The 14,630-nt window shown below is 39.4% G+C and overlaps 1 protein-coding gene across 6 annotated transcripts in view; it reads right to left on the bottom strand.

Moving 5' to 3' along the window:
- Window positions 1–14,630, bottom strand: part of PPP2R2A (protein phosphatase 2 regulatory subunit Balpha) — a 39,026-nt gene that overhangs the window by 13,238 nt on the left and 11,158 nt on the right. For 3 of the 6 annotated variants that reach the window (XM_074852376.1, XM_074852372.1, XM_074852371.1), the window contains one exon: window positions 12,355–12,438. The exons of the other annotated variants lie outside the window; for them this stretch is intronic. In XM_074852376.1, coding sequence (XP_074708477.1) covers window positions 12,355–12,361 — 7 coding nt within the window. In that variant the 5' untranslated portion in view covers window positions 12,362–12,438. The remainder of the gene's footprint in view (window positions 1–12,354; window positions 12,439–14,630) is intronic. 6 annotated transcript variants of the gene reach the window in all.

Genomic DNA, 14,630 nt, shown 5'->3' with positions numbered 1-14,630 from the left:
CAAACCTTATCTGATAACCATACCCCTCACAGGATACAGTTAGACAGCATTATCTGTTAACAGACTTCCACAAAGTTACCCGTGCCTCGGAGATCAGATTTGTGCCTCTCCTCAAGCATCCCGAGACATTTTTGACACCAAAGATGAAGTGCAGTATTTCAGGTGGTGAAATACTTAAATACTGAAATGCTTAAAGCACTACAGGGCATCAAACATACAAGAAGACACACCATTCTGACAAATCAAAAACCAGAAGAGAAATGTGTTATCTACATCCCTGTGGTGTACCTGCAATACCTGTACTAAGTTTCTCCCTCTTGCATAACTTGGGATAGACAGCTCAGGGGTTACTTAAAAGTACTTCTTTGCGCAGAGGGATGAAGTTGTCCTTTAGTTTCACTTAAATATCCCTTCATAGACACTTACTGTAACACTGTAGAAACACTTCTGAGACTAATAAATACTTCCAGATAATGGTTTTCAGTCATCTGAAAGCAAGGAGGAAAATAAAAAAAAAATCACCTATACAACCTGAAGTCCATTTACTGTTGTTGCACATGTACATCACCAAGGGCAAATGTTTTGCAGCCAGTTGAGTGAAATGCTATGACTCAAACACAGAACTACTGCAGTTGTACCCCTACCTCAACACTACAGCCAAACCAAGAACAGTGACCCTAAAAATCCCACCAAACCATAGAGAGAAGGCTCTGGTCCTGACCTATCAGCACGCACCCACAGGGCAGAGTCTGCTTTCCCAGGAGTCCTCAAAACCTCCTGACAGTTCTCCCAGACACTGCACCTACAGTTCTCAGCTGCTGCCAAGGTTGCTTTTTCTTCACACATGGTCTTTTATTTTCACAACCTGCTCTAAGCTTTTTCTGTATTGCTCCAATAACAGATCTTCACTTTCAGTGCTCTAATATCAAAACGACAGCAAGGTCTGGACACTCACCTTCACTAGATTCAAGAGTACATTTTTCCATGTTAGACAGAGACAAGAACCTGAAGAACCAAAGGAATCAAAACAGGGTGTCTAGCTTTCACAGAGAATGGGATGGGGCAGGGAAGACATTTATCTCAAAGTTTTGATAATGTTTAAAGTAGCATGTTCGCAGCTCACCATGTGAAAGGCAGACATACCAGAAGCTCCCAAGCAATTCTCAACCCATGGCAGACACACACTTCTGCTGATTAATCATCCCACAAGAAAACAGCCACTCAACACAAACTTAACTTGTTTCCTAGGGGGCTTCTGAAGATAACAATCAGTCTTTCAGAATTTTTACTCAGTATTTATTACACCAATTTTTGCTATTTTGTGTAATTCACCTGTTGCATGAGACAAGATACAGATGGTTTGAAAAACTGAGGGGCTGGGCCCGTGCACTTATGAAAGATGAAAACAGACAGATGACACTGTTCAAAGATAGATGAGTAAAGGAATCCGACAGATCTCTTTAAAGGAAAGCAATGTTTGAAATAAGAAAAAACTCAGTAACAGATACTAAAAAACATTTTCACACTTGGGGGCCTTCCACACTTTTCAGCGAATGCTGAAGAACCACCACACATGCACTATCACGAGCAAGTTTTCTGAAATATTAGAGAAAGGGTTGTGCTGAAGTTTTACCACTGTCAACAAGTCTATGGAATAAGAGAGTAAACCAGCTTTATCAATCCAAACAAGCAAAAAAATACTGTAATCCAATGACTTAGTTCCAGAAGGCCCACTGTGAACATGAAAAGCAATTCTGTATTAAATTTGTTTCCAATAATAGAATAAAAGGTATTTTATTAGTACAGAAGAGGCTATCTATTTTAATGTACCATGAACTTTATATAAACTCTGCTTATAAAACATGCTTGGTAGGCAAAACATGTCACCTACTCTACAGCAGCAAGTCAATCATGGCACTGAACAAAGAGCGTCTTTATTTCACCAGACCTAAAAGGTTTCTGTGCAAGTTTTTGGAATCACGTTGATCTGCTGCCTAAGCAGAGAGCAAGTAAATCAGTATGTTTACACAAGTGGAGCAATCTCCTGATGTTTCCAAGGTCTGAACAAAGAATTGTAGTATTTGAAAAGCATTTTGGTACTTCTTCATTGTTTATACACCTTCCCAGTGGCTCAAAATATCATTTCTGGAATTTTCCAAAGCAGCAACTCAAACAAGTCTCATCCATAACATAGAGCAGATTACTTACAGGTTGTTAATTCTGTCCTAAGGAGAAAAAAGACAATTCACTGACCAAATGTGGAGCCCGCTTCCTCAGTTTGTCAGCCTTAGTATAAAGAAGCTATTTTGATCAAACTAAACATCAACTGATCATTCCAAGGATACTTCAGAAACTGTCTGGAACAGGAAACATTAAGAAACCAACTTTTAGGATTATTATTAAAATCCAAGGAAGCTCCAAAAGCCTCAAATTGAGGAAGCAGCACAGGAATGGATAAACATCATGAGGGATGAAGATAGTGAAGTATTTGAATTCAACCCACGATTACTGAGCATCCCTGAACCATTCTTCCCAGATTATCTCTAAAGATAAAGTCAACATGGTCAAAACTGAGCAAGAGCATCTACCCAGGAGAACTTGCAGACCTTAAGCGTCTGGAAACCACTTGTGAATTGTCTGGTCCTTTCTAATCCAGGGTGAAGCAAAACATTCCAGTTTCAGGCTACTGAACAGATGCAGCTTCCAAAAACTCAAGCTCAAGTAACAGCTAGTGACAGAAAATTGTGACTTTTTATTGGAATTTCTTGATTCCAGTAATGATTTTGTTTCATTGTTGGGGAAAAAAACTAAGCAAAACACTAGAGAAAACACAAAAGCTGATCCAAGCTTCAAATACTTTAAAACACTACACAATGCGCTCAATGTCTGAGTCATCCCAACATCACCCCATTGTTTGCATGATTTTGATTTACCACACCTATCAAGAGTCCTCATATATTGTGTATTAAGTCTCTGAAGCTAGATAGCAAAGTGTTAATCTCAACGTGAACAGGAAGGCTGTTTAAACAAGATTAAGAGCGACTACACATGTGTTTGCAAAGAAGAGAGGTCCCAACACAGGATACCAGAACTGTACGCACCAGGGAAAGAATAAATGGCAAGCACTATTTAGTACTGATGGTATAAAAGAAAACACCCTCTGCATTCCAGCCTCATGCCTAATTTATGTATGTAGAGAGGGGGAAGGGAACACAAGGATTGTATACTTTAAAGTTACCATGACCGCTTTTACTATTGACTTCATTTCCCTTCATTCACTTTCAAGAGTGATTCTCTGCATTCATTCCGTCTCTCAGAAGTGACTAGGCAACAAAACCAAAGGCAGCTGGGATAAGGCATTCCTACTGTTCAATTTACTTCTCAAGAGTCATTCCAGAAGTCCTTTAAATAGATCTCTTCTCTACTAGGGGAGCGTATTAAAAATATATTATTTCCTCAGAAATATAGGGACAGGATGAAATACATGCAACACAGAGGTAAAGAAAGCTGTTACCCTTGTGGCAAAAATTCTCACTCCTGTGCGTGAAGCACTGCAAGAGCCAGCTGGTTCCTTGTTCTCTCCGAAGTACCAGTCCTGCAGTACTGCTGCACACAAAGAGCACAAAGCTCCCCTCCTTACCAGGGAGGGGAGGGGAATTTGTATGATGGCCAGCCACCTTCACACTGCCGCGGGCCCCACCACTGTTAGAACACAAACATGCGGGAGCCGAAGGCACAGTTCAAGCAGCAGACAGTAATTAAGCCGGTTTTGTTGGCTTGTGCAAATCTGGGAAATCTACACACAGGGAGAAAGATTGACAGTGTTCCCTAGCATCCGCGTTCATTCCAAGTGCTCCAGGCCTTGTGATGCTGAAAACAGAAAACATGCGACCATCATGAACTTGTCATTTCCCCCGCTGATTCTGAAGGCATTCTAGTCCTGTTTGGTGAAGATGTATTTAAGTGTTGAGCCTCTCCTGGTCCTGTTTACGTACGTATCTATGTGTAATAGACACGCAGAGGGTACCAGTCTCCAAATAGTGAATACATATAGTACTGCACATCTGAAGTTCACTGCATAAATTATTCACCTTAAGTAAAATAATCAAATATAAACCTTATCAAGGAGTCCTAAACCCCCATACTTTCCCCCTGTTTCTTGGACTTTGCTATATTCCTATTTGTTTGCTTTTATTCACTCTTTCTTCTCCCCTTCTCTCTCCAACTTGGCCAGTCTTTGAGGAAAAACAGGCAAGTCCTAGTTCAACTAGGAGTTCAGATTTGAAAGCCTGAGTGATTTACTCATTATTACACACCTTATTTTTAACTTTCTATTCAGTTCCCTAAAATAAAGGGTAGACCTCTCTTGACAAAGCTTTTTCCTGCAGCTTCCTAAGTTACATTAACATGACCGATGCCTACCTTGCAACTCTGATTCAGTTCACAGTGGGCTTGACAGGTAAGCAGGGCTCTACTCTTAATGGCAAAGCATGGCTCACACAGTATCCTTTAGTACACCGCATCCTTCCAAGATCACGCTTTATGCTGTCACATTGACACACTAGCAGTGACAGTAAGAACTCTGTTATCACCAGCCTTCAGAAGTAGGAGCTTGAATTCAGTTGCTTTAATGGAGGCAGGAACGATACAAGCTAAGGGAAGGAACCAGGACTGTAAGACAACTATTTCATAGGCTACACACATATTAGGATGGCTTAGAATTTACAGATGCATTTAGAGCATGTTCTTCGATAGTCTAGAGATAACACAACTTAGGTACTAAGCTCAAAACAATGTTATTCTGTGGTTTTGTGGATTTATGCAAACAACTATTTTAGTTAAGCCTCGGGACTTCTTCGAAAACACAATGGTTACTGAGCAGCAAACTTCCTTTCCACTGAAATAATACAGAGATACCAGCCTTAGTCTTGTTGCCTTTGGTTTTATGGAAGGCTAGTAAGTCTCCTAAATAGCTTTACTAGGCTCAGTGCTCAGAGAAGAAAACAACTCCAAATGCATCTGCCCTATGCAACAGAAGCTGCTCCTGTCTGCAAAGCAATAGTGAGAAGATGGCATTAGAACGGCAGAGAACAGAACTGAAATAGAAGTGACTCCCAAAACCCTTTACAAGTTGCAATAATAACAAATATGCAGATGAAATATTTTACCAAGGTTACAGTAAAGCAGGGAACAGAATCACTATCTACCAAAACACAGTGCCTCCCATCTTTACTCATTCAGAAATCTTTACGTGATCTTAAGTTAACCGGGATATCAAAGCAGCTTCCTCACTGAAACACAACTCATAGACAGCACACTCTATGTTCAATCTCACAACCCAAGCTGCCTAGGGAGTAGCATACCAAACATTTTAATTCTTGTGTTTGGTAAACAATTGCTGTGCCGCACTGGGCAACTGCTGTTTGTGGGCCAACATCAGTAAGCTTCGACATCTCCATTCAGGTCAAGTTTCCATCATCAAATGTATCACTAGTTTGCCCCATGGTCCCTTTTCAGACCTAGGCAAGAGGCCCACAAGCAAGCCTGCTAACACAACGGCAACTTTCAGAAGTACCAGGAATCATACAGGGAACACTAATCACCACCTTCAACAGACATTACCCACCACCTTGAACTTCTGTCAATGATCCCAAACACATTTCAGTTACATTAAGCAGCTTGGTTTTTGCTAACAGAGTTCATTAAGACTGAACTCAAGGCATTAGATGAGCAAATCTGATAAGGGGGCGGGGCAAGGAACACACTCAGGAGCAACCACATCTCCAGACAAAACAGTTGTATTTGCAAAAGGCTGTCGAGCCGACAACCAAAATGCAATTTCTGCATTTCTGTCTATATGTACACACTCTCCACAAGCTGACACTTACAACAGTTCCCTAAACAAGGTCAGAATTGGCATTGCTAGAACAGAAAGGAAATTGATTTAAACCTCAGACCACTGGCTTCCTGCCTCCATCTATAGTAGGAAATTCAAAGTCTCCAGTACGTGTCTCCAAGACACCTGTGGTGGCATACAGAAAAACAGAGATGACAAACAGTGGCAAGTCAAAGCACTCTGAAAACAGATGTGTCATACACCAACGTGAACTGATTGGTCCATGCTTCCTACCACTTAAAATGATATAAAATTGCTTTAAAGTTTCATCTTTGTGAAAGGAGCTAAAGCATTCACATTAAAAATTAGTATGAGCTTTGGGAACGAACTTTTACATCTTAAATTAGTTTAAAACTCTGATCCACCATGAACTGGTGAAGCAATCCCTGTACCACCATCACTGTAACCACTGGGCTATATCTCACCATAGAGGTTTTATTTCTGCTCACCAAATCTGGCACTGCATTCTATAATTCCTTTTATGCAAACTTCATTGTGAACCTACAGAGGAAAAAAAACACTAGGGCTAGTAGATGTTAGCTGAAAACAATCCTGAACTGGTGCCTTGAAACCATTTCATCTGATGAGAAAATTAAAGAGTTTTGGGTTTGGTTTTTTTAAACCCTCAGTTATTAACAAAGTGCTTCAAAAATTACTGTGAAAAATCCTCTCATATTAAACTCATAACAATGGCAGACAGAAGAATGCTCTCTATATATAAACAAATGTAAAGCTGTTTGGATAGAAATCATTAACCCTCATCACCCTGATTAATTACTTTCTATTTTTAAACCTTAAGACATTACTGCAGTTCCTTTCAGAACACATGCATAGAAAACCAACAGGCAAATTCCCTTCTTCCACCAGGTGAATGAGAATAAATTGACCACAGCAATATCTTTAGTTCACAAGAAGCTGCAAACCAACCGAGTTCCCCGTACCTTGTCCACCCCTAAGCTAGACATCATCCAGCTGAGAGCACAGAGGAAGGAGCAGTCAGTCTAATCGCATTCAGAGAAGCGGGACGCTAAATACATTTACAAGAGATCAGCCCCGATTGAAACGCCACAGAAAAACTACTGCTGATTTGGCTGCCCACACTTCAGCACTGCGTATTTAACTAATAAGGTTCACTTCGCTCCAGCATTAGTTGATGTAGAAAACTTAACATGCTGTGGAACTAGCAAAACATTAGTTGTAGCCTTATCAGTGCAGTTTCCAAGTCCTGTGGGAGCTGCCCTCACCTACATATTACTAGGACCTCTGAGGGTGTATTTTAGACATATGCTTAAGCTGATCTATCCTGTGATCCTTCCCATCCTGGAATTGAGGGGGGGGCAGTGGTGAAGCTTCTTACGGTCCTCCACAACTCCGGAAGACTACCACTACCCAAATAATTCAACATGCATGTAACGGCTAAATGGAGACATTACCAGTTCAAGACAGCCATTTTTCAACTCAACACAAGCTAGATCAGCCTGAAAATACCTCAAACTCAATAGTAAGGGATTATTTAATACCTGACAAGAATTCCTTGAGTCTCTAAAGGCATCCTCTGCCTTGAAACCACAAATAGTATTGTTCTGGACTTTTCCAATACCCTATGAAAGGCAGATGAACCTCAAGGTGGTCTGAAGCATCACCCAGATCTTTCTTACTCAAATAGTTTCTAGTCTTTGCAAGAGGGCTCTAAGTTTTAACTTGAGGAACAAACCTAGTTAGGAATGCAACAACCAAGACCATTCCTCTCTTCAGACCTTCATTACATAGGTTTAGAGTTTTCCCCTGAAGAATACCCTAAAAAAAAAATCTATTCAAATGAATGGAATTTTACCTTATTAGTACTACAAGAGTATTTAGAAAGACTAACACACATGCATACATACACTGGGAACATTTTATTAGAGACAGAAAGAAAATGATGAGCATTTAGTTTAAATCTCTTAATAGACATGCTTCCCCAAACTCAAGTATTCCTTAAAATATGACAGGAAGTGCCTATTTGCTTTTCCTATTCACACTAATTCAGGTCTATTGTTGGCTGAAACAAAGGTCTTTCAACCTGCATCACCCGTTCCCAGGACATTTGACACCAGTTTATTAATATCATAAACATAAGAGGCATAAGTGGCAGAAATTCAGACCCACTCCTGGTACCCGTCTTAAATAACCTTAGAAAGGCGGGTGAATAATCTTACAGGTTGTGGAACTACAACATTTATTCACAACTAGGAACAAGCAGTTAAAGGTCACAGCTTCTCCTTGAGCCTGTTCTTTGCAGCCACTGCAATATTATAGAATAAAACCAATCAAAGTTCAAGTCTGTCCACAAGTTTCTCTCCCTCCAAACAGCACAACTGTTCGGTTTTTAAACAAAAAAAGTAATCAACAGCAAATCCAGCATTCAGACATTTTTAAATACCAGCCAGTTGTTCAATGTGAAAGCTACTGTGGGGTTCAGTTTTCTGAACACCGCAAAATTCGCTACTGAGAGCTTCCAACCTATGAAGCTTAAACCTATTTTCAGGCGGGGAAAGGGGAAGAGTGGTCCTCCTACTCGGGATGTGTCACATCTAGTTTTGCATCGATCCCCTTTCAATTGCAATGAAAACTCCTCTTCACTCAACGTTAGGATTATCAAAAAAAGATTGTGAACAGTAGTTTACAGCTTCTGGATAACATCACCTCTATGCACCCCCAAGTTCAGTTGCAATCTAACACTGTCAGAAAGGATGTTTTTGATGTGAAATACAAACAAAAAGAACAGAAACATGAAGTAGAGAACAAACTGCCTAAGCAACATCTGTCTTTAAAAACCTAAATGCATTATAATTCTTAACTTATTCATTTTGAAAGCCTCATCTACTAAATAAAAAGCCATCTGGCATTTTAGATACCTGGCCTAGGTATGCTTGTGTCCTGCTCTTGTCATAGCACACATCAGTTACGCTTAACCTGGAAAAATCAAGTGTCCCTGCTTCGATGCAAAGAAGCCCAAAACCTCAGGCTTTGATCAAGTGCCACAGAATTCTGGCAACAAAGTTCGTAACAGCCCAGAACAGTCATATAACCACGCCTTCCTGAGTGGCTTAAATACACTAAAAAAATTGAAAACAAACACATGTTCTTTGGTGCTGTAGCAATAAAACTCTACCTAAAAACAACTTGGGTTGTTTTAAATCCCCAAGTGAAATCTTAGCTAATATGTAAACCCAGTAGAATATAAAGTCTATAGTTTGCTTGAAGGGGGAAACTGGCAGTGTTCGTGTTGTCTGCTTCTACTGTTTACAGTATAAAGGAAGCACTTTAAGTATTACTGCAGACATGGTGATAACCTGACTAAATGACACAAGAAAGAAAAAGGGCTTCCTCCTCTTCGAATTTTCCTGTTTCAAACATCTGCTGTCACAGGGATTGTGCCTTTCAACCATACATGATCCCTGTAAACAAAGTAATTGTACTAAGTAGTACAAGACACAATCCATACTAGTTACATTTCCGTTACAGAAACACAGTTCAGCCAGCAAAACCTACACTGATTTATGAGAGGTCTTCCTGGACAAAGATGTCAAAAGGGTTAAGTTATATTTGTATTGTGTAGAATTAGGGTTAGGGTTACTTGGAAAGTTACTCATAATTTTTGTCCTTTGTACAATTGCATACAGATTATACATATCTAATTATAGGGGAACAAAATTAACTCCAGCAGGAACTAACTTCATGCCCACAATTGCTTCATATAAGATCCCCTTTAGGTGCCTGAACGTTCTGTCACTATCACTCACAAAACTGAGGAACTTACTGAGCAATAACAAGGAGAATTGAGACAAAAAGGCTTACAGATAACAGATTTTATTATTTCTGCTCTAATACAGCATTTATCTAGCCCTAGTGCTCTGGTACGAGACTTGTTCCAACATATTTTCTGCCTGCAGAGTTTTACTTTACAACATGTCATTAATAAAGCTACAGCAAAACTGTTTCTGCATATCTAATCTCCAAGGAAAGTAACATCTCAATTTTAGCACTGCCAAGGACAAAAATTCAGGTTTACTGATTTTCCAGAATAAACTTTATGCTGGAACAGAGAAATTAAACAGCCTCTACTCAGAGGAGAACAGTGCTGCCATTTCTGACCTCTCTGAAAACATTCTTGCTGACCTGAAGATAAAGGACATCCTATTAACCATAGCAGAGCTATTCAGGAGACCAGAACTCCATCTCAAGCCGCTGCTCACTGGAAAACCTGTATTCTTAGAGTGAAGTCGCAGACCTACACACTCCCCAGGCTCCTTCAGGGTTTATACATAATGCTTACAGAAGTGCTCCATAATTCTCATTAGACACGCTATGAAATCCAAGTTATACATAGTATGAGGATTCCCCAAAATGCATTAAAAGAATTGAACTAAGTTTTATTCAAGTTTTATTTCTTCTCAGTGTGATAAACATGTTAGCAATGTATCTACTTTCTAAAATGGGGCTAATTATCCCTTGGTAGCAGAAGTGCTTTGCTGTATTGCCTAGCTGTTTTATTTATACTTCCATTTTCTTAGGGAACTGTTCTCAATATGTCTAGGAGGAATGCAGAAAAAAAAATTATGGAACAAAAAAAAAAAATCTCAACACGCTCAGAAACACCATCTAGGCTTTAAAAAAGAAAAAAAAGGTGTCAGCAGTTAAGCTGTTCTTCCCACCACATTATATCCAGTGAATTGTGTGAAGTCACTGCCTTGTACGGGTATCAGGGCTAATTTCCATTGAGGAACACTGTGCAATCCCCACACAGAAGTTTTAGGTGCTCCTTCACCAAGTGATTTTAGACATTATGAAATAAGTCATTCGAGACTATGGGTAGCTAAGCTCTCAAATACATGCTTCTGAGACTGTAGAATCACCACAGATGAAGGTTTCTTAATAAACGTCCAACAGGGGTAATAGGTATAGTTGAAAGATTTGCATTTAGAGAACGTACTAACAAGCTGCCAAGGTCCTGTCAGCCCTACCCTCTGTGATACCATCCTCAGCCTGTTGTGACAGATGAAACACATTTGCTTGATAACCAGGGGCTGAGAAGGACACTGAAGACTCTACCACTCAGAGAACGGATTTCACAAATGCCAAAGTTATTTTCATGTTGATTCCCTTTAAAAGCTGATTTCTGCTTTGTTAAAAAAATATTTACGAGCAACAGGACTAGCAGAAAATCAGCCCTGTGACCTGAGCAAAACACAGAAGTATTTACCTCTTCTTCTAATTGACAAAATGTTTACAAGCTTCTCCTCAAGACTACAAATTACCTTACTCAAGATAGCTTATACCGATTATAACTGAAGATATCTACATAGAAGTTGTCCCTGTATTACTTATTCAAGAGGATGTTCACCTACACAGCACTAGAAAACCTGCACTACAAACTTAGCTGTGTATTAATTCACATAACCAAACATCCAATCTGTAAATATTTTAAAAGGATGCTTTAATTTGTATGTCTGTTCATTGAAAGAATAATTTCTATTTCAAGTTGTACTTACTTGAACTATTACCTAATGCCTAAAGCCATTACCTAATGACTTTTATTTAAAACAAACTTCAATACTAAAAGGAAAACATACCTGCTTCTGCTTACATTTGTTCATTTTTATTATTTTTTCCTACACTCAAGCCAAGCAATTCATGAGTCCTTGAAACGAATTTGAATCGGTAACTATTTACTTCTCAATTTCTGCCGACAGCCCCCCCACCTCAAACTACAGAACCACCCCTCACATCCACTGCAGTATCTACACCGAAGTACACACTAATAACCGAGGCTGAACAGTCCCCTCAGAAGACCTTACTTTAGATCTTTTCAGGGGCTTGTTTGTGTTCTAAAGTAGTACGGAGCTATTTATGGAAAAATCTCTGCTGGAATCACAGCCAGAATTTCAATAGGCTGCACAGCACAGAAAAGCCAGTGGTTAGTTTTCTGTTTGCAAATAACAATATATTTGGAAATAACATACTGTGCTATTGTTTTGCATGTACATAACAGAAGCCTTCAGGCAATGCCTTTCTTGTCACCGAGAACGCTACAGACTAAGAGCACTGGTATATCTTCATGTTCTCTTTTTGCTGAAGCCATTCCAAAACATATACAGCCAAGTTAAAAAATCAGTAGCAGTATTTTAGAAAAATATCATAGTTTGGCAATGCCTTTCAAAATCAGCTACTAGAATTCTGTGACTTGGTGTGCATTTCTGCTCTAGATATAAAAAACAACTCCCAGAAGCTATCATGTTGTTTCAGACTCTTGGGATACACTCTTTGACCAAAGCTTTTATTTCAGGTGCAAAAGCTAAGGCCAAAAATTTGCAAGGCTTTTAATCTTCACGTGTAGAATGCAACCATTGTACCTCAGACAACGTGCAAAGTGCCTCCTTCTAAGGAAGGAAAATGAAAGCAAAAATCACTCTTACCTACCATAGCAGAAGGGAGAGAGGGGAGGGAGGCAGGCACACTCACTAGATGAATTTCAGGCAGCTTGCCGGAGAGCACAGTGCCTGTGAAGGTCACAAGTACAACTGAAGTTTCCAGCAGAGATGAATACACAGTTCTGACTATTAAGTGACCGTGGAATAAAAATTTCTGCGTACTTCACTCACTATGGACATTCACTCTTTCATCAGTTCATTTTAATACTTAATGCATTTTGAAGTGGCACTTGGAACCTGAAAAAAATAGTCTTCCCTTTACTAGTTGCTGCTTCTTCCCCTCACCCCCCCAACTTGGCAAGTGTTTTCATGCGTTTCTATTCTGGCCCAAGCATACATACCTCAGCTTCATAAAAATTTTTTTTATTAAACAGAGGCCAATACTAGTTTCTGGTCTGGACTTTCAGGGATTGTTAACACTCACTTCTCTAAATGATGCAAAATGGAACCTACAAATCTTGACAACTCTAACTCAGACATTTATAACACATCTTAAATATACAGAGTCTACTAACCTGAGCAAAATACTTACCTTTATTTTTAAGTTAATTATTTTACACCTCTCACCTTCTCTATTTATAGATTAGGACCTTTTCATTGTATTTTGGAAGAGTTGTGTAAGAGCTGAAAACAAGATAGGAGTATTTAGTAGTCATTGCTGTCCTGCAAGGATCTCAAAGTTCCTTGTGATAACTTTTAAAAGTTTTGGAACTTCATTTTGGAAAACAGAGACACTAATCTTACAGATAGGGAAAACAAAGCATGGAGGGGTTAAAATGACTTAGTGACCTTCCAGATGAAACAACTCTAATGATTGTTTTCAGTTATCTCCATTTCTAGTCCTCTTTTGTTGTCCCGTCCCCTGATAATAAAGTTTAAATCTCAACTTCAAACTTGGTAAAAAGTAAGAGTAATAACAGCTCCGTAAGAAACTTAAGCCTCAGTCAAAAGACACTGGCTAGAAAGAACATGAATTGGAAGGTGCCAAACAACTTCCAGTTGAATGTTACATAATTGAAGTTACAAAAGAAGTTCCAGAAGTTACAAAACTTCTGGAAAAATAATTGCAACGTATACATAAACAAGCTTACAAGACCAGAGAGGGCTGTGTACATGATCTTCTCTTGCTGACTTCTTCAAAATTGTGGCAACCAGCAAGAAGGAGAGATTAAGCCAGAACTGCTCCTACAACAGGATGCAATCACTTGGTCGTGTCACTTTTTCAAACAACGTACATGCTTAATAACCCTTGTGCAGGAACACTGAGCGACACAGAGAGCTGACCTAGTAGCACAGTTTTAGATGACAACTTAGAACATACACCCCTGATTTTCAGAAACAGCAGAAAGATGAGAATGCTACAGAAACAAGCGGATGTCTGTTATGCCCCGATTTGGTATGAGCTTCTACAGGTCAAATCAAGGAAAAGAATCCACTAGCTCCAGGGAGTCAACAACCTGACGCGCAGAATCTCTGAGTGGGTTTGTTTTGTTTTGTCTTAAATGCTCTGTCTTCCTACTGCACTCTTCCTCTGAGGCATCTAAATATCGTCAGAGACAAAATTGCTAGGTTAAGCACAGCATGTGTTCTGCTCCAGTAACAGAACTAGTATGTTACCAGCCCTCAACACTTTCAAGAGTGGGTTATCATTTTCAAAAGGGTCTGGAGTAAAATGAAAGATCCTGGATATTTCTTGAAAACAAAGTAAAACTCAGTTAAAAAAAAAAACCAAACAAAAAAACCAAAACAACCAAACCAAAAAACACCAACACCAAAAATATGAAGCTGTGGTAAGAACTGACTGACAAGAGGCAGAAGGACTATATAGAAAGTTTTAAAGTTTTGGTCAAAAAGCCATTCCTGCCAGTTCCACATTCCACTAACCACTAAAATAGCTTACGAACGTTTCACTATCACCTCTATAAAGCAGTGCCATTTCCTCACTGACACACTATATAATGAAAAAGTTTGTGGGCTTCAACTTCAATTGCTGTTTGTTCTTGTTTACCTTTTAGAAAAGATGTCCTCAAATACGAATCTCAATTCACTGAATAGTGTTTTCCATACGAAAGGCACTCTATGAACAAGCACCAAAAGGCTGAGGAAGAGGCTGAGCCAGTTGCTCCCAATGCCATACTTGCAGACATTGCCTTACAACCACTACCGTATCTCCATGGCAAGCAATCCATCCCGTCACCTCTCATCTCTTGTCCCATTCCTGTACCACCACCACCTATTCCACCACAAATATTTGTTACAGT

This window comes from Strix uralensis, chromosome 28, assembly GCF_047716275.1.
Source record: "Strix uralensis isolate ZFMK-TIS-50842 chromosome 28, bStrUra1, whole genome shotgun sequence".
In the NCBI taxonomy this organism is placed as follows: Eukaryota; Metazoa; Chordata; class Aves; order Strigiformes; family Strigidae; genus Strix; species Strix uralensis.
This window is presented reverse-complemented; position numbering and strand designations above follow the sequence as displayed.